Source organism: Amphibalanus amphitrite, unplaced genomic scaffold, assembly GCF_019059575.1.
Source record: "Amphibalanus amphitrite isolate SeventyFive unplaced genomic scaffold, NRLGWU_Aamphi_draft 000192F_arrow, whole genome shotgun sequence".
In the NCBI taxonomy this organism is placed as follows: Eukaryota; Metazoa; Arthropoda; class Thecostraca; order Balanomorpha; family Balanidae; genus Amphibalanus; species Amphibalanus amphitrite.
In genome coordinates, this window is record NW_024881687.1 from 336459 (window position 1) to 363332 (window position 26874).

General features: G+C 49.6%; 1 protein-coding gene across 1 annotated transcript; it reads left to right on the forward strand.

The window, feature by feature from the left end:
• The first annotated feature begins 1741 nt into the window (after nt 1–1741).
• On the forward strand, nt 1742–26874 carry LOC122384504 (cyclin-dependent kinase 14-like). The gene is made up of 12 exons (XM_043372009.1): nt 1742–1885; nt 2717–2885; nt 3327–3413; nt 13492–13656; nt 14009–14202; nt 15842–15933; nt 19367–19541; nt 20539–20725; nt 21103–21198; nt 22758–23038; nt 23550–24076; nt 26106–26874. The coding sequence occupies exons 2-11, from the start codon at nt 2819–2821 to the stop codon at nt 23742–23744; spliced, it is 1539 nt and encodes a 512-aa protein (XP_043227944.1). The 5' UTR covers nt 1742–1885; nt 2717–2818; the 3' UTR covers nt 23745–24076; nt 26106–26874.

The window sequence follows — 26874 nt, forward strand, 5'->3', positions numbered from 1 at the left end:
TTAGGACGGGATGGATAAAATTATGAGGGAAGATGGAATGGAGGCTGAAATAAAACGAGACTATACGAAACAAAAGATGTAATTGCGAGGCAGGACAAACGGTAATAGTTACCGTCCGACTAAATATAATCGTAAACCGTCTAATCCATTCCTCTACACCCTCCAGCCTACGGCCCGGTGCTCAGCTCGACCAGCCTCGGCCTGGTGATCGGCGGCGCGCTGCTGGTGTTCATCCTTCTGGTACTATTGGTCGCCTTCCTGGTCAGTCGGAGACGACGCAGTCGGGACTCGCGCGACCTGCCAACCCTGGAGCAGCAGCGTCGCCAGGAGCGTCACAGAGGACTGTCTGAGGATGGTGGACAGTCGAGTCATATGTGAGGGGAGCGGGACTAATATGGAGAGGATACGGAGCTACTAGAAGCCAGTCGAGTCACGTGTGAGGGAGCTGCGAGCAGTGTGGGGAGTGAGACCCGAGTCCGAGTGAGCGGCTGGTGTAGAGTCACATGTGAGGAGAAGGGAGCGTTTTGATGGAGAGGAAAAATCATAGCAAACACTGGCCAGTTGAACCATTTATAAGGGAGCCGGAGGTGGTGTAGAGAGGACATCGGGGGGGGGGGGGATAGGTGGACCCTTACGACCAGTGGGCTCAGTTAGAGATGACAGCCAATAATGCGGCAGTAGACGTGGGGTGAAGCGCGTGGAACAGGTGACATGTTCGGATTGGATATGCATGTCTGGGCTCTGTCAGATGGCCTAATGGTTGATTGTGATTGGAATAGGTAGCGGGACTGGATAGCAGAAGTGAAGCAATGGCTATCGACTGATGCATTTTTGGAAACATTCTTTATGGGTCCATAGCAAAACACGGTCATTGTGAGTGTGTGTCCGGATTCGTGAACATGACAATGTGAAACAATTGAATATACATACCTGATTGTGAGCAATACCATTGCCATATTAATCCAAAGCTAAAGGTCAGATCGAAGATCCTACAGGAAAAGACGTTTCCAAGCCAATAAAAGACGCTTTGGAAGCGCCTAGCTAAGTGGTTCAGACGGCCAACCGAACTTCACAACCATCCACTCACCAGTCTAACTCATGTCTTCCTCGCTGGGCTTTTGAAGTAGATAGATATAGGTACCGACACGTAACAGGTCGCGCTGCTAAACGTTGCACATTCATCTTCATACAGGCGTTTTACTTCACCTCCATCAAGCACAGTTGCTAAGTCACTATCACACCCTTTCATGTGCTTTTCCTTCGTTGAATAGAGGCAGTGTGATTTTCCGCGGTGACGATTTCTTCTGCTCCTTTCCGCATTTGTCAATAGATGTCGCTAGTAGTTACGCCTGAAGTGATACTGCACCGCATAGCTCTCATGCTGATTTCAATTCCCATCCAATAGATGTCGCTAGTAGTTACGCCTGAAGTTATACTGTACCGCAGAGTATTAAACTGCTGCCAACTGAGTTCCACACGGACATGTGACGGACATAAGCCATCGATCGCATGTGGCAAGTCCAAGGCCCTATATACCAGCAAGTCTGATTACAAGTTGTAGTGATTTCAGCAGCTTTTGCCAAACTGTCAGGGAACTCAGATTTGTTTTTCAATTTAAAAACACAATTCTAAAGGATAGTGTTTTAACTATTGACAGCAAACCTTGTGTTACTTTCTGGCAGCAGTATAGCGTGATAATTTCTCTCAACTTGCGCGAAAACAAGAAACCTTTCGGAAGTTTCCAATGCGCCGAGAAAACGCGAGGGTGGCGCGTCGTGGTGTTGAGTTGGGGTGGTGGTGGTCGGTGGATATTTTGTGGGATTTAGCCATTATTGTAACTGACAAGTCATACATGACAATGGAATAATTGCCACTGTCGCTGGAGGTAAGCACTGTCGTATAAAATCGCGACTTGATCGTTGAAATCAGCCTAGAACCAGTGTTTCATCTTCGGATTTCAGCTCAACTGACCGTTGTTATGAATGGTTACCTAATTAATTTTGTAAGCAATGTAAGCCATGTAGATTGAAGTGCACATTTTTTTTAATTCAGTCTTCTCATAATTTGGATTCGTTTTAACAAGAGACCATTTCCATTTCGGAATCAGGGGATTTTTCAAATTTCATCTGTAGCCTAGCAAGAGCATAGTTAAGCATTATAACAACATTATAGGTAAAGTATGTATGTCATTTTCAAGTCATAACTGGGTGAAGTTCAAGATATTCTCAGTTCTAGTTTCCCTGAAAAATGTCTGACGTTGCTCCTCTGCGTGAAGTGGCTATGATAATGCTTGGCCTTGTGGGCTGATGGGTCTTTTGATACTACATTTCTAGCCTTGCTTACATCTTAGTAGAAATGTGGACATTCAGCTAGATTCCAGCTCATTGAAAGTTTGAAGAAGTGATATTGATAATTTTGATATCCTGTTGAATGAAATGTTAGTTAGGCATGCTGCTGAAATTATTTGCCCAAATTTTCTTTATTTTTTTCATCAGTCAATTGTTATTGTGTTCTTGTTGTTAAGAGATACATAAATTCAAGTTAATAGTCAATGAGCACACTAACCTTTTATATGAGCAGAATTTAAACCTTTCTCACTTTACTTTTTGCAGCCTCAGCTGAGTCAGCTTGCATTTGCAATGAAATTAAAACTTCGGATGGTTCAGGCAATGGTGGTGTTAGCTGCAATTTCTAAATGGTCTTGCTGCTTTTTCAGGTCAGCAATCTCCAATCTGGATGAAATCTCACTTGACTTTGAGTACCTATTGAATTGTGTAGATCTGTCACCAAAACTGAATCTTATAGGCTGCAAGTAAAGATGAACAATACATACAACTCAAATCCAAAGATGGATAGTCTCCCATCAGCTGGATTGTCAAAGGAAGGTGAGTTTCTTGTAAATGCCATACATTTATCAAGTTCAGTATATGTAGATGTGGTAAATTTTGCTATGAGTTATGACCCATAATTATTTTGATAAAATTGTTCTGAATGGATCATTTGAATTGAGGTTATTCTTGTTTTCTGGAATGGATGCTCCTAATCATTTAGCCAAATCCTGACGCATACATCTGTGAAGTCTGTGAACATATGTATGAAGTCTGTTTTTATTTTTATTAAAAGTTTCAAACATGCAGGGAAGTAGTGTGTAGCACCATCATAACAGGTTTTCGTATCATTCATATCTACCCTACTGGATCAATTTTCACTGTCATGTTTCCAAATTTCACATGAGTGCAAAATTACCTTTGTAGTCAGTGCACCTTACAGCTCCAATAAAGAAACAATATCATATTTCCACCTCTGACCAGTGGTCACTGTTTCAGGTGTTATGATGAGAGAGAAGAAGCCCAACCAAATGAGCAAAGTGCAGAAAATGAAACGACGGATCAGCTCCAGCTTCGGCCGCCTCAGTGAGTACATTTTTCGCTACTAGCGATGCTCATTTGCCGTGCAGTTTTACCTACAAGAGAGCGTTATGTTGTTCCCATAACACCATTAATCATCATAGATTCATGTTCGAAACCACTGTGAGGCAAATGAACAAATGAACTGCTGGAGGCTGGAGCTAGTGAGATACACTCTTCCATCTGTGAGTGTGAGTTCTCAGTAACCGGAGCCCTCCGCTGGGATCAGCTGCCGTTACTGTGGGTCTCGGTGTCTCGGCCATGCCCTCCCGGGGTGAGTGGCGGCCGTTCATCGCCTCCCGTCCGACCGATGGCTGGTTCTCACAGTCATCAGCTGTCTGGTAGAGCTCCACGCGCCAGACGCGTTCGTTAGCCGCAGAACGCTCGCAGACCGATCTCGTAGAACGAGGGAGAGTGGGTTCGTCGGAGATTCTTCCCAGCCAGCCTATTTCAATGTAATCGCCCGCAGAATTGGATCTGTTTTGTTGACGGCAAGAAACTCTGTCTGTAATTTCGTCGCGGAGATAGCTATTTCATCGTATTTCAGTAAGTGGATGGTGGTTAAGCCCGGGCGACATTGTTTTCGGAACCTTCCATCTGCCAAACGTGACGCTGGGCGTTCTATAATGACTTGGCAAGAGCTCCGCTGGCCGGGAACTACTAACGAACCAGTCAACTTTTGTCGGCAGAGCGCGGCATTAGTTTATTTATAATATCGCTATCCATACACCTCCCCGGTGTGCCTGACGCCGTGGTGTGCCCTGTGTTGGTCGCGGCGCTCGCCTGCTCGCCGTAACCACTCTGCTCACCATGGGCCTGAGACCGATGATAGGAGGGGAGGGGTGTAACTGATGATCTGTCGTCCGGTCGGCCGCCGCTGCCGAACGGTAGACGGACCGGAGACCGACGGCACTGCCGGACTCCCCGAGTCGGGGGGGGGGGGGTGAGGGATGGGAGGGAAATGGAGAGAAAGATGAGAGAAGGTGGGGAGGGACTTGGAGAGTGTTTAGAGATTCCCAGGTCGTCGGTGATGTGTCTCTTCATTCTTGATGATGAGGAATGACCAAAGGAGAATGGAGAGCAGCTTTGTAGAGCAAAAATCAATATATTGCGATGCTTTTTTCCGTAATCATGGACCGTGTGCTTTGTTTGAGTGCTCTTTCTGTTGAATCATGACATTGCATTTTTAAGCTCTTTCTCGGCTTTGATTTTATTCCTTTATCTCGTGTTTCTTGGCAATGCGCGACTAATTTGAAGCTTTCTTTTTATTTTTGAGACATAATCATCTTTTTATAACATTTAGTAGCCATTCACTAGAGTTTGTATTCCTGTATAAAACACATTTCGCTGGGTCTCAGCTGTTAGTGGGACGGTTGTTACGGGTCTAAGCGGGTTGGTTCGCTAGCCAAGTGGGCCGGGGAGCCCTCCAGAGTCCCAGCCGGTCCCGGCGGCGCCAGGAGCGCGTCGCGCCGGGCGCCGCACGCCCGGCCGAGCGGCCGTCGTTACTCGCGTGACTGGCTGTGAGCGATCTGCGATGGCTGAATTCCGGGAGTGCTCTGATCAGCCACGCCGGCACGCTCGTTAGGGCGACTGCTGCACTATTTATCGTCCGCTGAACGACTGCCGGCGCCGTCAATTCAACCGACGTGCCGCGCCGTCTTGAACGGAGCGTTAGTGTTTTTGATAGCGGATCATTTCTCCCAGACTGCACCTCCAGAGTCTGGTTCGGGGTCGGTTAAATGCTGACTTATATTTCCCGCTGTTGTTTATTTACTGTCCTAGTTTCGGATCGATCCGCGCTGCATCCACGATCCACGATTCAGGCTAGTTAGACATTCTTCTTTGATGTAATCTCAGCTGCTTTATGTTCCAAAACACTCCACGGCTGGGGCACAATCCCACACCCGTGTCAGGCTCAGTGTCGCAGGTGCCGAGCTCCTCCCCCGGCCGTCCCGGTCCGTGTGTTGCGTCCACCGGCCGACTGCCGTCGCTCTTCTCCCCCGGGGGAGGCTGTCGCGGATGCAATATGCATGCGAAGTGGGCGGCGAGCCTGGCCGGGCGTCTGCCGAGCCGAGCCCAGGCGCCGGTGCCAAGGTGTGGGCTGGCTGGAGCCCGGCTGGAGCGGGCGGGCGGGCGGAGTAAGGCACCGGGTCAAAGGCGGCGGCCACGGAGTGAGGGCGCTGCCTGGGGAGGTGGAGGCTGCAGCCCGGTTGGATAGAGGGGCTCAGGGAGGAGCGAGAGAAGAGGTGAGGGGGTAGAAGAGAATAGGAGAGAACGACAGAACATAAAAGAACATTGAGCAGAGAAAGAGGGAGCAAGATAGAGGGAGCGAGGGGAGAGAGAGAGAGAGAGAGAGAGAGAGAGAGAGAGAGAGAGAGAGAGAGAGAGAGAGAGAGAGAGAGAGAGAGAGAGAGAGAGAGAGAGAGAGAGAGAGCCGAATAGGTTGGACGATGAAGGGATGATGTTAGCATTACCGTCACGTTTATAATGTTTGCGCTTTGTGAACGTTTGGTCGTGAATACTGATGATCCGCTCTTGGTGATGGTCGTTCTTAGATGCAAGCTTTACTGCGTTGTCCGTTTTTGCAAGCATCGGCTGTTGCAATAAGTCATTTTAGGAAGCGTGAGAGGGCCAGGAAGGCTGCCTTGGCCTGCGTTGGTTCCTGGATTGTTCACACGGGGTGGTTTCCGCACCCTGTCTGACTGCCCATTGTTCCAATGCACTCGGTATTGTTTTCAGTGCCTATTGAACGCTTTGTTGAGTCAATGGGCTATGGTTCTTTGATTTGGTGATTCCCCAATGGAACTTCCAGCTTTATCGAGTAAAGTGTGTCGTTGTGGATTTCCCAGATCTATGCAGGGTTTAGGTCTGGGCTCTATGTACCTGACTTCTTTGTGTTACTGTACGGGATCATTCGGTGAATCCCAAGGCTAGTTCGTACGGTGGATTCCAAAAGCATAATTCTACAACTGCGAAGTTGATCATATATTTCCAAAAGCCATTGACCGGCAACAGGAGGGTTGGACAAAATAATGCATCGATTCCTTGTTCCACGCATTTAAATTTTCTTGTCCGTGACTGGCGATCATGGAAACCGTATCTGCGCACATGATACGATTTTAATGAAGTGTCAGGACATCAAAAGACTGATACAGGTTAAAATGCATGCACATTCGCGAAATGTCGGCGTAATCTGCATGCAAACTTTGATCACCTGCTTCAAAAGAGCTTCTTTATTTTTAGATTTATTTTTAACACACGGTTTGCCGCGCTAAGACAAATAATGTTAGCTGAGGGCGGGAAAAGGACCACTGTAACATGATACAAGAAGAGGTGGGATGCCCTCGTACCAACTACATCCCTGGATGTCGCACAATCATGCTGGTTCAGCCGTGGTGCAGTGGAGCAGTGCAAAACCAGTGCACTGGTTTTGCAATGCAGGCCCTATGATGAATCGCGTGCTGAGGCCGGGGGTGCGGTTTCCATGCTCTCTTGTTTACTCGTTTTGTACCCATATCCAGCGTGGTTTGGTGAACACTCAATGGACATAGTGAACAGCTCCTCCCGTTTGTTCAGTCTGGTCACGGCCCCACCGATTCAGTCACGACTCCGCCCTGTTCCTTCGGCGGTACATACCTAAGTCAGCCGAAGGTGGCAATGTTTGCGGCCGACCGTTGTCGTCTCTTCCGGGCCCTCAGCTGTTTGGGTTCGACCGGGCCCGTGAGGCCCAGGACGGGCCGCACGTAAGCCGTGACTAACATCCGGGAGAAATTTGGCGGTCTGGCTCGGCGGTCGGATCAGTGCCGGGCAGGCGACAGAGCGGCACACTGCCGGCACCGCCCCCCGTCCCCGCCCCCGATACCGCCATCCCCGCCCGCCCGGCGGGTCGGACGGACGGATGGGCGCTCGGGAGGGACGCCAGAGTCGGGCATAGTACCATCGGCGCCCTGCGGAGGTGGACTTTGTACACCGATCGCGTCCGAGTGATGTACGATACGCCGCCTGGTTCTCTCCGGCGATTATCGTGACTTGTAGATCGATTCAAGATGATGCGGCTTTCATGCCTGAGATCATCGCTGAAAGAGGGTAAGGGAAAGTGAATGCAACCACCTCTGTATAATTTGAGTGTCTCGACTGTCGTAATGACGGCCACGGCTGCTTTCTGAAGCCGGATTTGACCCCGCACTTCTCTCTGGTACTTTTGACGTGACCAGAAGCGTGTAGAAGTACGCGGCATGACGGGTCCGGCCGAGTGCTACCTGTTGGCTCGTCACTCCCATCCTGCTCAGCTCCGGCCAGCGGGCTGGTTCGGGTCGACGGAACAGGTTATGAGCGATTTTCCGGACGAAGTATTTTGATGAGCTGTCTTAGTGACTCGTCCGCCGTCATGGTGCCCTTTGCCCAACCGCCGTCTTCCTCCCTGGCTGCGGAGTCACTGAGTGGACACACCTGCATAGGGACTGGGATTAGGCCAACATCTGTATTTTGTGAGTTTTCGTATATTTTTCCTTTTCTTTCATCCCTCTCCACCGGTGCCACTACATAGATTTCTATCCCTCTCTCGAGGTTGCCTCGCCGCAAACACCGGGTGTCACTCATATCACCGCCTCCTTTCTCTACCTTTCGTATCATTCATGTCCTGACCGCTTCTCACGTCTTCTACTGTCTCGCCAATGTCTTCTTGTCTCCCCTTTCCATCAAGCGTCCCTACCCATGTCTCAGACTGTCTCACCATTCCACTAGGCGTCACGGCGTCGCCCATGCCTCAATGTCTCTCCGTTTCATCAAGCTCACCGGCTCATGTCTCAAGACTGCCTCGCCGCACTATGGTTGGAAACGGCCTCACGGATGGCCGGGGGTCAACGCGAAAAAATGTTTTGCCCATAACTTGTTAATGCGTAGACCGACTGCGATGAAACTTTGCATAGATATACCAGTGTCTTTCGTGCATCATACAGTAACTCAGAAATGACGAGGTCACGTCACGTCACGCGTGTGTGACGTCATCATTGCAAGTATGCTATAAGTCGCCTATGTCTTTCGTTATGTTATCGATATCACTAGGCATTTTGAACATGTTTTGAATACTGCTATTACTGAATGGATATTGTTGTTATGCTTTAGGGCGAGAAATATCAACGTAGTGACGCACAGTGTCTTACTATTGGTCATAAAGGGTCAAAAATTTGGAGAAAGAGTATTTATGATTTTTTTTAGATTGGGCAAAAAAGTAAGAAATAAAATGACGATCAAATGACAAAACATGCGTCAGATTAACCCGGCAGTTGCTGGGGTATTTCCCCATCCGCCGTTTGCCGGGGGGGGGGGGGCGTTCAACGCCCCCAGCCGATAACTCGCGAACAAATAGGCGCAGCGAAACGCACGAGGCGCGGCAAACGAAAGAAGAACGCGACGAGACGACTCACATGAATACTTTAAAGTTGAATTTCGAGGTCACAGGTCGGGTCAAGGTCAGGTCAAACACTTGAAATCGGGCTTTCAGTAGCATGGACTTTAGAACCTCGCAATCGTTGCCTCGCGTTTCGCGTTTCGATTATATCGTCATCAGTTGGTCCTAAATAAATTCAGTCATCAGTTGGCCCTAAACAATCTGTCACAACTGTCACAACTGTCACAACCCTTCATATAAGTGCTAAAAGAGTGTCAGATCAATGTAGGGGTCAGTCAAACATAGGCCACTGGCCAGGGTCAAAGTCAGGTCAATCAGGTAAGCACATAACCCCGAAAATTAAAACTGGTACCTATTCGCAGCCCATGCATGACACATGTTTTATGGGTACTTTTGGGCGTAGAACACGATGGTGACATTCATTTTATCATACGAGTACGTGGCTGGTTGAAAAAGATCAATTTCAGAAATGCATGCATCATGGTCGTGAAGTAGTCACGAGAAATTGCCAACATTCAGTTCAAGATTTTGGAAAATGTAGAACGATTATCAAAAACCATAGATAGCTATTTGATTTGCCATGGTATTGGCAGTGTAATGGCGTTTACAGCATGTCTGTATGTCTGCTCTGTCGGTGGATATCCATATCCATACTCCAGGATATCCATACACGTTTGCACAATATCCATACTCCAGGTGCAGGGGCGAGCAGTTACTTCTTACGAGGGGTGCGGAGTCGAAGTCAGAGTCGGAGTCAGAGTCGCCCAGAGTCGTAGCAACGAGCCAGGAGTCGGAGTCGGAGTCGGGGTCGGTCAGGAGCCCGCAGTGGAAGTCGGAGTCGGTCCGAATCGGAACAGCTCCATCACGACTCCGAAACACTGGCAGGGGTCCGGAGTCGGAGACAGAGTCGGCCGGAGTCATGGCAACGAGTCAGGAGTCGGAGTCGTAGTCGGAGTCGGATTTGGCGCCACCACGACTCCGCAAACCTGCTTCTTACCATCATTTATAAGGATAAGCGATTGCAAGACTGACGAGCCGACCTGGTGCTAACGAAGCGACGGGTAGGTACGCCTCGGGAGATGAAGCTTCACGGACGATTTTGCGCACAAGTGCGCAGTCTGCTTTTACGTTCCCCTTACCCAGAATTGAACAGAGATTTATTCTGCCAAAAAGCTCAATGGAGGTCGATGGAGAACTTTTTGTATGTCCAATGAAACATAAACGTAATTTTGCAAATATTGCTGTGGTGACACTGCAAACAGCATGCAATGCCGTTCCTGATTTTGAACACGCATGGGAAAAAGAGTCACTCCACTCGATAGCCAACATAACAAGGATTATTTTGATATATAATAATCCAGTTTTACAACGTCATGGAGGTAATCCACATGCTATCAACAGCGCGGTTGTTTAAACCTTTGACGGCGCACCAAAAAAGCCACTATCAGAAACTCCCGATTCCACGTACAATAATGGAGACTAAATGCGCAACTAAATAATTTTTTCTGCCCAATTCAAAACATTTCATCAATTTCCAACAGAATGACACCCCAAATATACATAAATTCCGAAATTGCCCACGGCCATCCGTGAGGCCGTTTCCAACCATAGTGCGCCGGCCCGCTGCAGCGGCGGCCGCTCAGGCCGGGCTGCGGTCGGCCGGCGCCGCTCCGCCGGCCGGGGTTATTTCCGAACTTCCACGCCAGTTTCCGTCGCCAGGGCTCGCCGGCTCGCCACTGGGAAATGAAAGTTACGCGTCGCCATGGCCTGACGGTTACTGTGAGTGAATGTGACGACCCGCCTCGGTTGCTGCCGCCTGTGCGTCTTTTCGAGGGGAGGGGCAGCCGTGCGTTGTTTGATGAGAGGGGCATCAGTCGAGCGTTGTTTGAGCTCAGATTTATCTGAACGGTGTGACCTAGTTTGGTGGACGATACGGTAAAATATATGGGGATCTGGTGGAATCTTTTATGGCAGTTGACTCAACAAACTGACGGGCGATTGAGGCCAATGCATGCAGCGTGGTCTGTCCTAGGAGCACACATCTGGGTCAGAAACGACACGCTCAGAATCTCCGTGAAGCTAACCAGCGAGTTGGTAACTTGTTATCCCCGTCAGTAACGGATGATGCCCCCTCCAGTGTCCATGCACCATGCAACTTGCATTGTCTGCCTGCGTCTTTGAAACCCGCCTTCTTATTACCTGCTGGGGTATCACGTGCTTTGGAGTTCATTAATGCAAGATGCTTACTACCTGCTTTGACATTACGTGCTTTGGAGTTCAATAATGCAAGATGCTTTCACCCATGGCCCTCGTTGATTTGCATACTTCAAGAACTCTTTGATTTACACTCTTAGGACTGATGCGTTTGCAGAAGCACGCAATGCAGGGGATAATTCAATAGGAGATTAACTCTAATGTGTCTACAGTTGGGGACGGACCCGTTGACCTGTGTTCGTGCAGTTGTAGGGCCGCTTTGACATCGAGTCCGAAGCCATCAGAGCGACCAGCTCGCCGGAATACTGAGACCACCCGGAACCGAGCAGCTGTTGGGTTATCGGCGGCCAGTTGCTTCGACCATGGGGAACACTGCCTGGCGAGCAATGACTTCGCAATCGTCACGCCATTAAATCCATACAAGCAAACAAACTGGGTGGCGATTGAAGCGTTGGCATATCTGGCGTATACGGGTATTGTTTCGCCAGCACTCACCGCCTTTTTAGGTGCTAAGCTGAAATAGAATGGATGAGACCAGTAAGCCGATTTTGCAGCTGTGTGCAGTTGAATCATAAGTGTCAGTTTCCCTTATCTGAATCAGCTGTTCGCCTCCCATTCCGCTGGTGGCGTTTCCACCCGTTCCGGAGGCGTGTCCTTCTCCGATCCACTCTATTCCACTTGTACGGCTCCAACTAATCCACTTTTGTCAAGTGTGGCGGACATAATGAACGCTGACGCTGCATTTGGCCGGCAAGTGTCTCGTTAGTTTTGTCAACGAGGCTGTCATAGAACGAGGAAAACACTGCCGATGATGAACTACTGAGGTGGAAGGAATGAACTACTGACTCCATTGCTGTACGGCCAGTAAATGACTCAGCGCTGTTATGGTATGGATTAGACGCGCTAACACTTCCTCGTTTCAGTGCAGTCGACTCGGGCAAGTGTGCCACACGTACCGCGCTATACTCGTATCAGCGGCCGTGTGGTGGTCGACGGTGTGTGTGTGTGGCGTTGAGGTGTATCGAGCGACTGATAACTGGCTCAGAGCTTTTGTGATCGAACACTGGATGGTGCTTGCGGTGGCGACTGGTGACTGGCTGGCTAGTGTGGATTTTCAACGTCTGCGTCTGGTTTCGACCTGATTAGCGGTAAGCTGTTATAATGCTGTTGCTGAATGCAACCCCGCGGCAAGGTCGGTCATGTGCTACATAATCATTCATATTCAGCTATATTTTCCCGAAATTATTTCTTCAGCGACGGTTCATGGTTCTTCAGCGGACGAACTCAATAAAAGGATCACAAACCTTTCAACCTCGAGGCCTCCAGGTTTCAAAAGGTTTCAAGCCTCAAGCCTTTACCTCAGCTAATTCTTGTTCAACATTCGGCACTACAAGCTGATCCCAGAGTGGTTTTGCTCTCGCATTTCGTCGCGTCATCTCTCCGTCAGAACCTGAAGGTATTATTACGACCCCGCCACCGCCGTTGAAAGGCAATTTCGTTTTGATTACTGATTCAACAAGCCAATTGTGTGTTTGATTGCTAGCTTCAGGGCCTCTTTGTCTGGTGTCCACCCTGGGGACTTTCAATTGTGGATGTGTGAGTGACAGAAGAATGCTGGAGGAGAAATATTGAGGCTGGCAAGTCGCTGGCAACTCCTTCACCAAATGCTGTGGCGACATTATTCATTTGATCCTTTCAATACCCGTCCGGCCCTTTGCGCTTGCTTTGAAGTGCTATGAAGTGGATCAGTCCTCGAAGGTAGAACATCACTTCTGTATTAGCACGGTGTCTTGCTCCGCCCGCTGACTTCAATATTTTGTATCGATCACAGCATCAAGGGTCACTTCGCTTTATTGACCAATGACATTCGCCATGGAAAAGTGGCTACTTGCTGCGTGGCTGGCTGCCATTTCACTGAACCGTTACATCGTTGCATTGTAATGATTCCTAATCGCCAGTTCGATTCTAATAAATGCCATTTAGATATTCGTGTTTCTTAGAAAGGTGAAATCATACTGCGCCACGAGCAGTAAAGCCCCCAAACAGGAGAGGAGCTTTTTATTCCTTTGCTCCTTTGCTTCCTTTAAGGATGTAAAGTTGTCACACATGTGTCCAGTTGACAACGTCCAGTGCTGCTTGATGGTACGCAATGCTTGCCGTAATAAGTAGTAAAATAAGTTCATTTTGATTACTTAAGTCAAATAGCTGGATAATTCTTTTTCCATACAATGCTCTCCGGACTGGCACGATAACCTCGAATCTGACGGAGACACTGCGGTTGAGTTTGAGATAATCATTCGTTAAAGACATGTCTGATGTGCAGCTGTCCTGCATGCAATACCTACATTATCGGTGAAACCCAGTCACACCGTGGTAACACAGGATGGCTCCATTATTGCCACCTTGCTCGCCACATCTCTCCGACCCCGCTCTAACCGCTCGCCCGTCCGTCTCCCACAGCCATCTCCAAGAGCACCGACGCAGTAGACCTGGGCACGCGGGCCGAGGGCGGCGGGTGCGAGTCTACTGAGACGGGTCACCGTCGCTCCAACGGCTACTCGGAGGAGTGTCTGGATCGTTTGGAGCCCAACGGCAACATACCCAAGGACGGGTCGCTGCACCGCGGTAAGAGACTGAGGAGGGGGAGGGTCAGAGATGGGCAATGGATTTCAGAGGTGCGTTCGGGGCGGGAATGAAAGCAAAAAAGATCGTGATAATTTGATTAGATAAGGGTCTAGAAAGCTGTCTTTATAGCATGTACTGTACCGGAATTGGTCTAAACTAGGTATGCTAACGTTTGTATGTTAAGAAGATAAACGCTGAAACAAAACGATAAATACTTTTTCTATTCATGTGCTGTAATCGATGGCCAATGTCGTTCGAACGTCCGAAAACGCAAACATTGCGATGTGTGGGGCAGGCAGTCTTGTCATACTATGACCTATGATCTGACCTGAGAGCTCTACCCTGTCTACAGGCTGGGAGCGACTGGCCGGCGGCGACTCGGTCGGCCGTCCCCCCATGTCGGCCTCCTCCGACAGCCGTCTACTGGACGAACAGGGCCGCAGCGAGGCCAGAGTTGTACTACGACACAAGCGACCGCCCCGACCCAAATCGGAGTGTCTGCTCAGTCAGGACAGCCGCGTCTCGAAACGTTACTCGGCGTTTGGGGTGAGTCTGGGAACAGGAGGGACGGGGGGAGTGAGAAGTGATGAGTTTGGTTTGGGGTAAGTAGAATAGATGGGTGAGCTGCTGTAACTTTAAGCAATTTTAGAAAGGGCGACTTGTGCGTGCGTATGTCATGAAGATTCAATGTGGCCTTTATTTTGATTACATTCGTGCGTATTGGGGCTAGGGTATGTGCTTATAATGGAGGAAAACTGATGTTTGTGTCGCAGTTGCTTAGTCCGAATTACGTAAAAGGGACCAACGTTTACAAAATATGGCAGCACATTCACAACACATTATGCTGGGCTAAAAACGACAACCCAAATAAGAATGGAGCGAGCTGCATTACGCCGAATATGAGCTGCTTCCTAGACCTTACCCTATTTTCAGTACAATGCTTGGCTGAGCAAAGCACCTAAAGGCGTAGGCTGGCTTTGGGTGCCTCTAAAATCCTTCTACCAACCCAACTCAGTGTCGTAAAAGGCAAAACGGCACCGGGAAACACCTCTCTGTGTGATGGGTTTTTCGTGTAAGATAAATGACCGCATGGTGATTTGGGGCGTTGATCCGGCGCGTGTGTGAGGCTGGGCTGATAAATCTGCTGCCGGAACGGGTCGATGGGCGGCGGTGCGTGGCGGGGGACGGAGGTGACGTCAACACGACTTCCGGAGGGGGGGGGGCGTCCCCACAGGGGGTGACTGAATGGGCGTAGAATATCGGTCTGTGGGGATCTGGGAGAAGTTTATTCTATTTGCTGGTTGAAGGCCAGATTTCATGCAGGCCTCAATGGAGTTAGATGTGCGAGTCTTTCTATGCACCTTGGATGTTTTTTTTTTTTTTTAGTTAGTTAGGTATCTGATATTACTTGATAGTTTGTATTTTGCTTTTTGATTGTCATCCCATTTTTTATTGCCTCTCGATTCATCACTTGTCATGGCGATTACGTCTTCTTTGATGTTTAAGAGCTTCAACACTCATTAAACATTTTCGTTAGGCATAATTAAATCGTTAAACTGTTTATATTAGTGTATGTAACTGTTCTGATATAATCGGCAGCGTATATGTTTTGGGAGGAGGGCGTTTCGGCACGCGGAAGTGGGTCCCTCCCCGGACGTTAGTGCCAGTTTACAGCGCGCGCTATCAGAGCTCGCATGGCTGGGCTATTTTCGCGCGATGGGGCGACGCGACACTCTTAGCGCCGACTGCCACCGCGTGGCTGTCCCGGGAGCGGCGGGTCCGACTGGCCAGCCGCCAGGACGGACACACGCACCTGTCACACCTGTGTCGGGTCAGCAGACACCTGTCACACCTGTGTCGGATGGAGGACACCTGTCACACCTGTGTCGGGTCAGCAGACACCTGTCACACCTGTGTCGGATGGAGGACACACCTGTCATACCTGTGACAGGCCGTGGACACCCGTCACGTCCCGCCCGCACCAGTCACTGTGTCATGAGGGGTGTCAGTGGGAGAGGGATGACCGGAAGTTGGATGGTAAACCGACTGGTAAACTCTGCACGACTGACCTCTCAAACCGTGAAGCTCAGATGCATACACATCCTGTAGGCTGAATGAGAGTGACGTGTGTTTTGGCTATGGGCGTTCCAGTACTCTGTTTGAATGCACTCTGTATGTGTTTCAGGGGGACTCGCCATTCGGGAGACAAGAGGCCTACATAAAACAGGATATGCTCGGAGAAGGCTCATACGCCACCGTCTACAAAGGCTATAGCAAGTGAGTTTGTGCGTGAGTGGGCAGGATATGGTGTGGACTGAGATTTTATGCGTTGCTCTGCAGTACTTCAGGACTCTTCAGTACACGACTCATCAGTCGATGATACGTGGGCTGCATTGAATGACCCATAGACAATTTTGGTCTCTCTGAATATGCACAATGCATCCATTACTGGAAAGAGTATTATTACCCTTTCTTTTGTATTCATTTGCGCCCAAACATTTTGATGGTGACTCCTCTAAATATTTAGTCAATAGTCAGCATCTCTTTCGTCGCCATTCTTCCTTTTCGTCTTCTGTCTTTTGCAATCGTCTGAATTGTTCCTTATGACGACCGACCGCCATCAACGCTCTTTGTCTTGTTTATTTCGTTCATATTTTAGCCTTCTGTTCTCGATTTCCCTGCGGTCTGATAAGTTGATTTATGAACCCTATCGCCTTCTCACTCGTGGTTGTATTGTTGTTAACAGTGAAATGCGGCGTGCTACCGATGATTATTGAAATCGAACTGCCTCCCTACCCGTAAATAATGTTTTGGCTAGCTCTCCCTAAAGCCGTTACCTCAACTCCCCAATGTGCATTGAGTAGCCGCTGTTGTTCGATTCGCAGCTCGTTTGAAAAGTTAATTATGCGCAGCGGACCAGTAAGCGGCGTTTTCTTCGGCCAACAGTTAAGCTGTAATGGGTATGGCTGTGCTGTGCATTCGATCCAGGCATCTCATTAAGCGTGTATTCCATTCGCGCTCCCGACAGTCCTCTCCTGTGGCATTTTGGATAAACATGCATACATTTCCCCTGGGGCTGTGGCATGCTTGTTCTGGGCGAGTGTTTTTTGGTACCCCGTCCCTCCATCCCTGGTCTGTGTTTTGTGCTCGCCTCTGCTCTCTCCCGCCCTATGTCTGGGCAATCATAGCACGATCGGGGCGCCGTTATGTGATTACTCGGCCGGGTAACGCGGTCAGAGCGAACCATAATCACATCAGAGGCGCTGCCGGCGCCGCCCCCGCCCCCGCGCCCGCTCCCGACCCCGTCTCTACCGCCCCCCCCCCCCGCTGCCGCCCCCGTGAACATCGCTCGCTCGCGAGAATGGTTATCACGGTAATGTGCTATGAAGTGGCATAACTGATGGCCGGTATGTGATTGCTCGTAGAGTTGTGTTGTGCGGGCTCGGAGTATGGCATGTTTGTTCTCGGCGCTCTTAGGCTCGAGGTTTCTATTAGAACACACTATGCATAAACCAATGCTGATTTCAAAGTGAATTATTTTGTATTATTTGACCTTTTACAATGAAATAGTTCTGTAACTCATTTGTTAGTGACTCAAAGATTGTCCAATTTGCTAGCAAAGCCGATCTGAAACGCTATTACATCATTCATTGAACTGCATAAGATAAAACAGAGTAACCTTTGGTCCGTGCCAGCTCAAAGTATCAAAGGATGCCATTCCTTCTCTGTAACTCAGCTTTCCGTCCACATTAGCACCATTTTAGCGCCGCGTGGGTCAACGGCCAGACATCAGTCAGGCCGCACGGGCCCGGTTTAATATTACGCCGGCGCCTCGGCAGACAAAATTAGGAGTCATTTGCCATTCAAAACACCCTTCGCGCCTTATCGACCGGCCCCTCTGCCGCTCCGCCCTCTCCCCACGGAGCGGAGATCGTCTATCTCGTGCCTCCCGGAGCCTCCCCTGGCTGATCTCACCCGTCTGCCTTCCCGGGGAGGGGCCTTCCGGCTCAGTGACTGACCGATGCTGATTCGTTTCGACCCAGCGACCGCTATGATGGATTGGGGTGTGATTGCTGCCGGCTTACCGCGGATCGAAACCTTTGAAGATGTATTGATTGGGCGGTTTCAGTTGGTAGCTACCTGGCCGCGGCGCCGCCGGAATTTATTGTGATTGATGATGTGAGGAAATCCAATATGACACCGACAGCGGCTCATCCGTTTTCTTTCACCGAGGCTTTCATCATGTCTTTTTTGTAAAATTTTATCTTAGACAGAGGAGCCGGTTCGTTGGACAAGAGGCTTGGTATGCTACTGCTTTTGGTGATCTTTTAGCTAGAATATTTCCTTTACTAGAAAGGCATACCGAAAAGCAAAAGACACCGAATTGTAGCTTCAAAGGCAGTCAACATTTCGCCTCTGCTCAGGCCTCCGTTATTCTTTCTTTTTCTCTTCTTTCTCGTCTCTTCTCTTCCAGCAGCTCCTGTCGCTTTTCTTGCCTCTTGAATTTTAACCCCTCTCTTCTCTCCTCTCATCTCTCACTTTCCACCTTACCCCCCTTTCCTTCACTTCTTTCCTCACTCCGCCGTCTGTATGCAGGTGCCAGCGCGCTGGCCCGGTCGACCATTGTTCCCTGTAATGGGGACGCGCCACTGGGTCCATGCCGACTCCTGGGGGACCGCTTGTGCCACTGTCTCCATGCCAGTGACAGCACCAAGGCTAGAGTCTCGGTAGGAACGTGAGCTGGTGTGTGGCAGCGGTGACCAGCCGGAGAGAGAGAGAGAGGGGTATCGACTCGGCGGCGATACGGAGGCAGGGAGAGGGGAGGGGACGAGGGGTGATACCTCGGCAACAATGGGGAAGGGGACGTGAGTGTGTGTCGCTGTCAGACTTGTCTGGCGAGTGCAGAAAAAGGCTGCGAGTTTTGCAGAATCTGGGTGTTTTTAGCGGAAAGTTTCCCGTCTTTGTTGCTACGCTCGGCTGCCGGGCGAATGAGAAACCAAAGCCGGGGCCATTGGCTGGGTATGGAAGGACGAGACGACTGGAATATGGGAGCCACTAAATGATATGGGGACGTATAGTGAACGGCCCAACTGGCAAACTGATGAGATGGAACGGCGCAGGAATTTTAACGCGGCGGAGAAAAAGGAAAGGGATTTTTACAGAGGACGGCGACGTTGCCGAGCGAGGTTTGTCTATGTTGGGCATCTGTCCTTGTAGCTTTACTAAATGGTACTATTATTAAAGCGAATATTATGTGTGTTTTTGGTCATGTTTATTTTATGTGGTGGTGTTGAAAGCAACGGCATTTTGTTTTTGGGCTACATGATCCAAAAACAAAATGCCGTTAGTCTCGAATCAAAAAATTGATTCGAGACTCTTTTTTCATCCAGTGTCTGCCTGTAGGACTCACTTTGCTCGTTTGATTTCAGTTTAAGTGTTTATCTGTGGAGCACGGCTTACCATTTGTCCTGACCTGCGGCTCCTCCAGTGTAATACATGTGGCCGTGTATTATGTATTATGAGACTGTGTACCCGCTGCCGTCCGCCATATGTCAGACCTTGTATGAACTACCACCCACCCCTGACCCCTCCACTGACACTTGTCTCCCCCTCCCCTCCGTGCAATGTCAGTCCCAGCACCATCTGTCATCCGCCCTATGTCATACGCTGTACAAACCTTCCACTGACACTTATCTCCCTCCTTCCCCAGCCTGACTCAGCAGACGGTGGCGCTGAAGGAGATTCGCCTCCAAGAGGAGGAGGGAGCGCCCTTCACCGCTATCCGCGAGGCCAGTCTGCTCAAGGAGCTCAAACACGCCAACATTGTCATCCTGCACGACATTATACACACCAGGAGCGCGCTCACGTTCGTCTTTGAATATGTGGTGCGTATGGGGCTGGGGGCTGGCCGTGGGTCGGGAAAATATGACTTTCAGCTATTGTTTTCGTTCACAAGCTAGTTAGAATAGAGTTGCTCATTGTATTGGAGACAAGCAAGGTATTAGTCAATCGCTGCTAACGCTAACTATGATTAGCAAGTGGATTAGTGACTGGCTATGGTTTGCATTAGTACCTTAAACTATTGTTTTATTTGTTTTGAGAGTATCCTTATTGTTTCTGAAAACGATAATCGCCTTCGAGGATCACAATTTGTAACTGCATCTGATTTATAAAAGTTCGCTGGTCCTTGTAACTTAATGAATTGCTGGCGGGCATCTACCAATAGCTGGGTTGCGCTGAGGCGGTAAAAAATACGGGTGTAAGGCCACTCCAGATTTAAACACTACTCTTCGACGTCATATCCGCTCTCGTCTCATGACAGACCGTAGCCCCGCTTCCGCCGGGAGCATCCACGCTGTTTTCATTCGGCGCTGCGCTGGCAGCGAATCAGCCCCACACATCATTGATGACAGCTGATGAACGATTTAGTGTTCCACGCCGTATTATTTATGTGCTAGCAGTTCCGATCTGCTCTGGCACCGGTGGTAGTGTTCTTAGATCAGTTATGGTGGCGGGCGGATGAGGATAGAATTCTCCGTCGTCTGAGTTGATGGGATGAGTTATGACAGTCCCCATGCTGTGTGGTGGCGGCCGTCCAAAATCAGCGGTCTGTTTCAATTCAGCGGCGTGCTTATGTATCTGATTGCCGTGTTGTAATGTAACCGCCGGATAGATGATGAATTTGATAACATATAACCACTGATTGAACTGTACTGCACTGCTCATTGTTACTTCTCGTTAGCCTCAATGTTATCCCTTTGTTCTGGCTGTGCATTCCTCCCCAGTACCCCTTGATCTGACCTGGACTAACCACCCACCACAAGCCCACTAACCCACTAACCCCTTGACATACGCTAACCACTCGCCCCTCTCCGTCTCCAGCACACCGACCTCTCTCAGTACCTGGAGAAGCACCCGGGCGGTCTACACGGTCGAAACGTGCAGCTGTTTCTGTACCAACTGCTGCGCGGCCTCAGCTACTGCCACGAGCGGCGCATCCTTCACCGAGACCTGAAACCTCAGAACCTGCTCATATCGCAGATCGGAGAGCTCAAGCTGGCCGACTTCGGTAAGAGAGTGGGATAAGAGAGTGGGGCTGGGGAGGGGAAAGTTGGCCCGTTTTGAATGAGGTGAGAGGGTAGATACTGATGCTGTAATGGGTGTTTTTTATTTTAGTTCTAGGTCCTGCAGCCTAGTAATCGGTGTGAAGGCCATGTTTGTTACTGTTCTTGGATTTCAATAAGTTTTTCAATATGCCTTTCTATATGTCTTATTTATTTAATGCCTCCTGTGGTGTACAGTGCGATCTTCACAATAGCCGCCATTGTTGCTCGCTTATCTCTCTCCACTTTTAACCAGACCATCCGTCCCCTACCATACCTACGATATGCGCTGCGACAATGCCCTCACCGCTCGTCTGACCGTCTTACCGCCCCTCCCCTACAGGTCTGGCGCGGGCCAAGTCAGTACCGAGTCACACGTACTCACACGAGGTGGTCACCTTGTGGTACCGTCCGCCCGACGTGCTGCTCGGGTCCACAGGTGAGATCTGGGGTCCGTGGAGGGAGATATGGGATGTGGGGAAGATATGGGGTCCATGGGGCAGGCTCTGCGGGATCTGTGGCTAAATCTAAAACATAGGGACCACACTAGACAAAAGAAGCCTGTCATGAATGGGTGATCATTTAGGGGCACATGAATAATAATTCTCTTACCGGTTTGAAATAGTGTGTCTGTGGGTGAGGGACTTTGTCTGACGTTGAAAGACTCGCGTCGGTGGGTAGAGGTTTATATGATTGTGTCGGAGAGCTATGTTTGGAAAGAATTTATTTAGGATGTGTTTTAGATTCAACATGCGTATAAGTATGATGTATGACTGTGTGGTTGAGGAACGTTTATCTTCATTTGGGAACCCTTTTGTGTGCGGATTTAGGTGTGGATGGAACACCCCTGCCCCTCCCTTCCCCGGTATTGCTTCTCTCTCTCTCTCCCCCTCCTTCGGGGTATCTCCCTACCGGCATTGGATGACAGACTTTGTTTGCAGTATGATATAACAACATGAGCATCTGTTTATGTCGCACGAACTCCTTAAAAACTCAACAGCTTCTTTGCAGTTTCTTTGTGATTACTTCTCGAATGATTACCGGTTTATTCAAATGTCAAGTTGTGATTTTATCCGCCGGTATCTGAATTTGACAGTATCATATCCGGTTAGGAGTCATTTAATTGGTTTATTTTATTGACGCTTCGTAGATCGTCTTAATCTTTTTATGTAGGTCGGTCCGCACGTCTTTTTTTTTTCTTTTATTTTAACCGACTACTGTGTACCTAAAAACGCTTTTTCTTGACCCCGCACACAGTCGCTGCACCTCCCGACACTCCGTGAGCCCCTCAGTCTAGACCTACCCACCTGGTCTCAGTCGAGCCTCAGGCGTGTCTCGGGGGTCGTTAACGCCACGATGGGCTCTGTTGTGATGGTGGGGTGCGGCGCGCGCCGCGCAGTTCCTACTCGACGTTCCTCTGGGATGGGGTAGTCGGGTGGTCGGAAGGGAAATCACAGATGGAAGCGACGCTGAGTGATGCAGAATGAACTGCTGACGCGTATGATGCGTTGGGCTGGCTTTGGGTGCGTTGAATGTGTTATGACAGATGAGGCCCGTTTATCATGCCACGAGGCGTAGAAATGAAAAGTACCTGATATCTACACAAAACGTATCTTATTCTTTAACTTCAATTCTAGAAGCAAACATTGGCAGTCACTGTGAGTGGGCCAGAACGGTCCACTCTCAGCTATTTTGGCTTCTCACTGATGCCAGTCCCCCGCTGCGCTGTCCGAATCCCTCAGTACACTACCGGGGCGACCTCTGTCGTAGTGGAGCTCAGACCCGGCTCTTATCTTGTGTGCCAAAGCGTGCATCGCTTCACTCATTTCCCTCTCTTTCCGTCAGAGGGGTTCCGTGTTCCGTCTCCTTTTGTTCGTTGTTTGCTCATTCCCTGTTTGTTGTTTTTTTTTTCATCAGAGGAGATCCGTGTCCTGTGCGTCGTTTACTGATTTATTCCCAAATGTACAATGTCTTACCGACCCCCTCTCCTTTCCACAGAGTACACCACATCTCTGGACATGTGGGGCGTCGGCTGTATCCTCGTAGAGATGATCGCCGGCGTGCCCTGTTTCCCGGGCGTGCGTGACGTCTCCGATCAGCTCGACAAGATATTCCGAGTGATGGGCACGCCGGACCCGCGTGTGTGGCCGGCGCTCACCGCTCTACCCAACTACAAACCGGAGAGGCTGGGACGGTACCGGGCGCGCCGGCTGGCCGACGTGTTCCCGAGGATGGCCGAGATGCCTCACGCCGAGTCACTGGCCAACCGGCTGCTGCATGTGAGTGGCGAGGGAGGGAGGGGAGAGATGGAATAGAGGAGGGAGGAGGGAGAGAGAACGGTTGTCGTTCAGACTGCTGAGTGCTGAGTCCTGAGTGTTTTCAAGTGATTTGATGCATGCTGTGAGTGACGCGTGAGAGTTCTGAGTAATGGTATTCCTACGAGCCATCAACATTTTAAAAACACGTATTTCACATGTTCTTATTATGACGATTCCTTTTTTATAATGCCTAAACTTTCTTCATAACTAGTACCTTGTCGTGCTTTGTTTACTCGTACTCATACTCAGACCAGGATACGGTTTAACCTACCTTTAGACAGGACGCTGAGCGTCATTTATAGCTACTGAAGCTCCTGCTACTGGATTTGATTTGGGGTAGGAAGTTATGCAACAACAACATAATTTCCCCTTCCTTGGCCTCTGCGACTGGTATTCGTGTAAACCCGTCCTGGTCTGCGTCGTACCCTGTCTAGTGTCTACCCCGTTTGACCGTACCCTACCTCTCCTTCAGCTGGCGCCGGAGCGGCGGGCGGCGGCGGACGCGGCTCGGCGCCACCGCTACTTCGGCGACCTGCCGGCGCTGCTGTCCAGCCTGCCGGACACTGCCAGCGTGTTCACCGTCCCCGGCGTGCGCCTCCACCCCGAGCCAAAGCACTTCGCGCCCGCCGTCCTCAAAATGGCCGAGCAGCTACGCAAGAAACACTAGCGACGGCCGCGTGAAGCTCTAGTTCAGTGGAAGTCCGCCTGTAGCGCTGGCGTCGGTGCGCCGGGAGGAAGCCGCGCCAGGTAGGCGACAGTGGGTGCTGTAGGTGGGAAGGGAAAAGGAGGTAGGAATGTCAGTCTAGTCACGTGGTTGGTGACACTATCCGAGCCAGTTGGTGTCGAGAGGCCCGCAGATCTGCTAGTGACTGGCGGCGAACGGTTGATTTCTGCTCTGCCATGCCGCCGCTCGGGTCAAATATGGATGCACCGGATTTCGCGTCTGTTTTGATACAGACGTAGTGCTGTTCTGATGTGTTTTACCTATGACGAGTGCTCTACTGTTAACGCCAGACCCCTTGAGACCCTAATTTTTCGCGATTACTTTTAAATGCGTGAAGGAATTTCAACCAAGCTCAGGACATGGCCGTTTCAAGACGGGCCGAAACTTTTACAATTTAGATATTTTATCGCCATTTCAATATTTCAGCACTTGTCATTGACTCGTAATGTTAACTGTTTTTCCATCCTGGATAGAGGCTTTCTACGTCATATGACATTAGGCTCCGCCCACGACTGCGGCATTGACCCGTGCCCATCAGCGACCTCTGTACAAACGACACCCCTGCCATCTGTGAAGGACTATGAATTTCGCTGACGCTTCACGTGCTATGAGTCAATTGCAGCAGACGGTCAAGTAAATGTTAGGCTCTTGTTGACTCTTGTATATAGGACCAAGAGGACCATCACTCCTCAACCTACTACTCAGTCGTGCTTCGAACAAACGTTAACGATTCCTAACAAATACGATTTTCGATGTAGGGTATCTGTTTGAAATACGAGCGAGCCGTATGATGTGAAGCTCAGGCAATTAACTTATTATTATTTGATATTATCTGCAACGCCATAGGCTTAAAATACAGGTGAATATTTCCTAACCTTATGTCAGTTATATGCCATCTGCCCGTCATTTGCAGCTTATAAAAAAAAAAATATATCAGCGAACATGAGTGGTGGATGCGCATTGAGTGGTGGATGCTCAATGCGCATTGTAGAAGCAATGCGCAATGAGCATTTATGACTCCTTAGTCATCATGTCGCTCTCTGGGCACTGTCAGCCAAGACGCTACGCACAACTCCGCCGGCTTTCGGCACCGCTCGCCCGTCGCCCGTCCCCGCTCCCCGCCACAGCGAGAGTGACCGCGCGCCGGCCCGAAACCGCCGCAGGCCAAGACCACAGAGGCGGGGCTTAGCTGTGACGTCATAACGTATCACAGACTGACTGGTGATAGCCTCTACACACCGGATGAAAATCTTGCTCGAAATTTAAAGGTAGTGTGCCACCTTTGAAAGATTTCCCATTTTATTTTTCCTAGGATAAGAAGCTTCTGTTTGTACCTAATATCGCAAAAAAAAATCAAAAATGGGCATGGAATAGTGCCTTTTTCGCCTAAAAGTTTTTCGGTTTTTAGATATGTATAACAACTGTAGTGGGCTCACCTGCAAACAGGCGTCGGGCAACAATCGCGAATGCGGCGCACTTGTGACAATAAGCAAAGGTCATTATAGTGTTACGACCATACGACGTACGGGAATGAGTTATCAGCTGTCTAATCGTAGACAACACAATGTCGAAGCCTTAAACTGTAAGCCCGTATTGGTATTGTTTCTTTTATTTGGCTGTCGAACATTATTTATGGTTTGAAATATGATTTTATGTAAAATAATTGATATGAAAAAGCCGTCTTATAAGTTATGACCCCATTTCACCACACGCAAGTGGCAGAAATGACAATGATCAGCTGACGCATTTTTCTTGGCCGAAGTCAGAGCGCGCGGCCCGACGCACCACGCGTATTTGGAAATTCCGACCTCGACGAGCATCAGAAGCCACCTAACAGGCGTGTTCGAAACCGCAGGAGATGATGATGAACGGGTTTATCGAAACTTGATTGGATGAGCATATCGGTAATAGCGATTTCAGTGTGTGCATTTATTGTTCATAGTGGTGTGAAATGTGGTTGGGGTACGACCGACAACCCGTCGGGGCGAATTTCGCACTGGGGTACTCAAAATTTGAAGAATTTAAGACGTTTCCATGAGTTTTGAAGGTATGGATAAGTTCTAAAAATCCGGTTCTCCTTATCTGGGCCATTAACTCCATACGGTCCAAGAAAGCTGGCACACTACCTTTAACATTACGAGTCAATGACAAGTGCCTGAAATATTGAAATGGCGATAAAATATCTAAGTTGTAAAAGTTTCGGCCTGTCTTGAAACGGCCATGTCCTGAGCTTGGTTGAAATTCCTTCACGCATTTAAAAGTAATCGCGAAAAATTAGGGTCTCAAGGGGTCTGGCGTTAACAGTAGTGTGTTTTTACTGATTTAAGTTATTCGTGTTTGTATGCGCTGGTATGTGCTATTTTGTTATTGAGCCTAGTACCCGAGATTAAGATGCTTTTTTAAGCTTGCTTACCCTATGCATATCGTTGACATTTGAGGGCTCATTTAGCGTTCAAGCATTGCTGCTGAGTTTCCCTGATAGAGAGCGCCACAGACGCTATACGTTGCAAATATTTGCAACGTTTTAAGCTCGTCCGATTTTTGACGCTGGTAAATCCTTCAGTGTCATGAGTCCAGAATCGCTTTGCGTGTGTCCCGTCCCAGTGGGTGTTTTTGAAGTCTTCATACTGTGATAGCGAGTGTGCGGTCTGGGCTCGGCTCGGCTCGGTCGGCTCCTCGCCGGCAGGAGCGCTGAATCTCCCCGGCTCAGACCTGGAGGTGGCCCGCACATCGCGACGGTCCGACGCGTCTTTCGTTTGTTTCTCACGGGCCGGCATGGTGAGACAGTTTTAACGCACTGGTGACGATTCTGACGCACACCCCCGCGCATCGATGTTACGCGCGACGGTCCCGACTCAAAGCGGCGTAAGTGCACATAAGTGCTGGTCACGCCCTCGGACGGCCAGGACTCTCAGTTGCGGAGCTCGCGGGTCGAGTCTCCCCCGGTGGTACCCGAACGGCCAGAGCCGCACTGTCCAAAGGTAACCATGATTGTGGCTTTCATCCATACTGCGCGGGTCGCCTGCCCCCGTCTATGTCGTCTCGCTCCGATGAATAGAATTGAGTCTCGCCA

Bases quoted from the DNA above. Each gene is read 5' to 3' on its own strand.
- LOC122384504 (XM_043372009.1), top strand. From the start codon at position 2,819: ATGAACAATACATACAACTCAAATCCAAAGATGGATAGTCTCCCATCA. The intron at 20,726-21,102 runs GTAAGAGAGTGG...CCTCCCCTACAG, and splicing joins GCTCAAGCTGGCCGACTTCG to GTCTGGCGCGGGCCAAGTCA. The intron at 21,199-22,757 runs GTGAGATCTGGG...TCCTTTCCACAG, and splicing joins CGTGCTGCTCGGGTCCACAG to AGTACACCACATCTCTGGAC.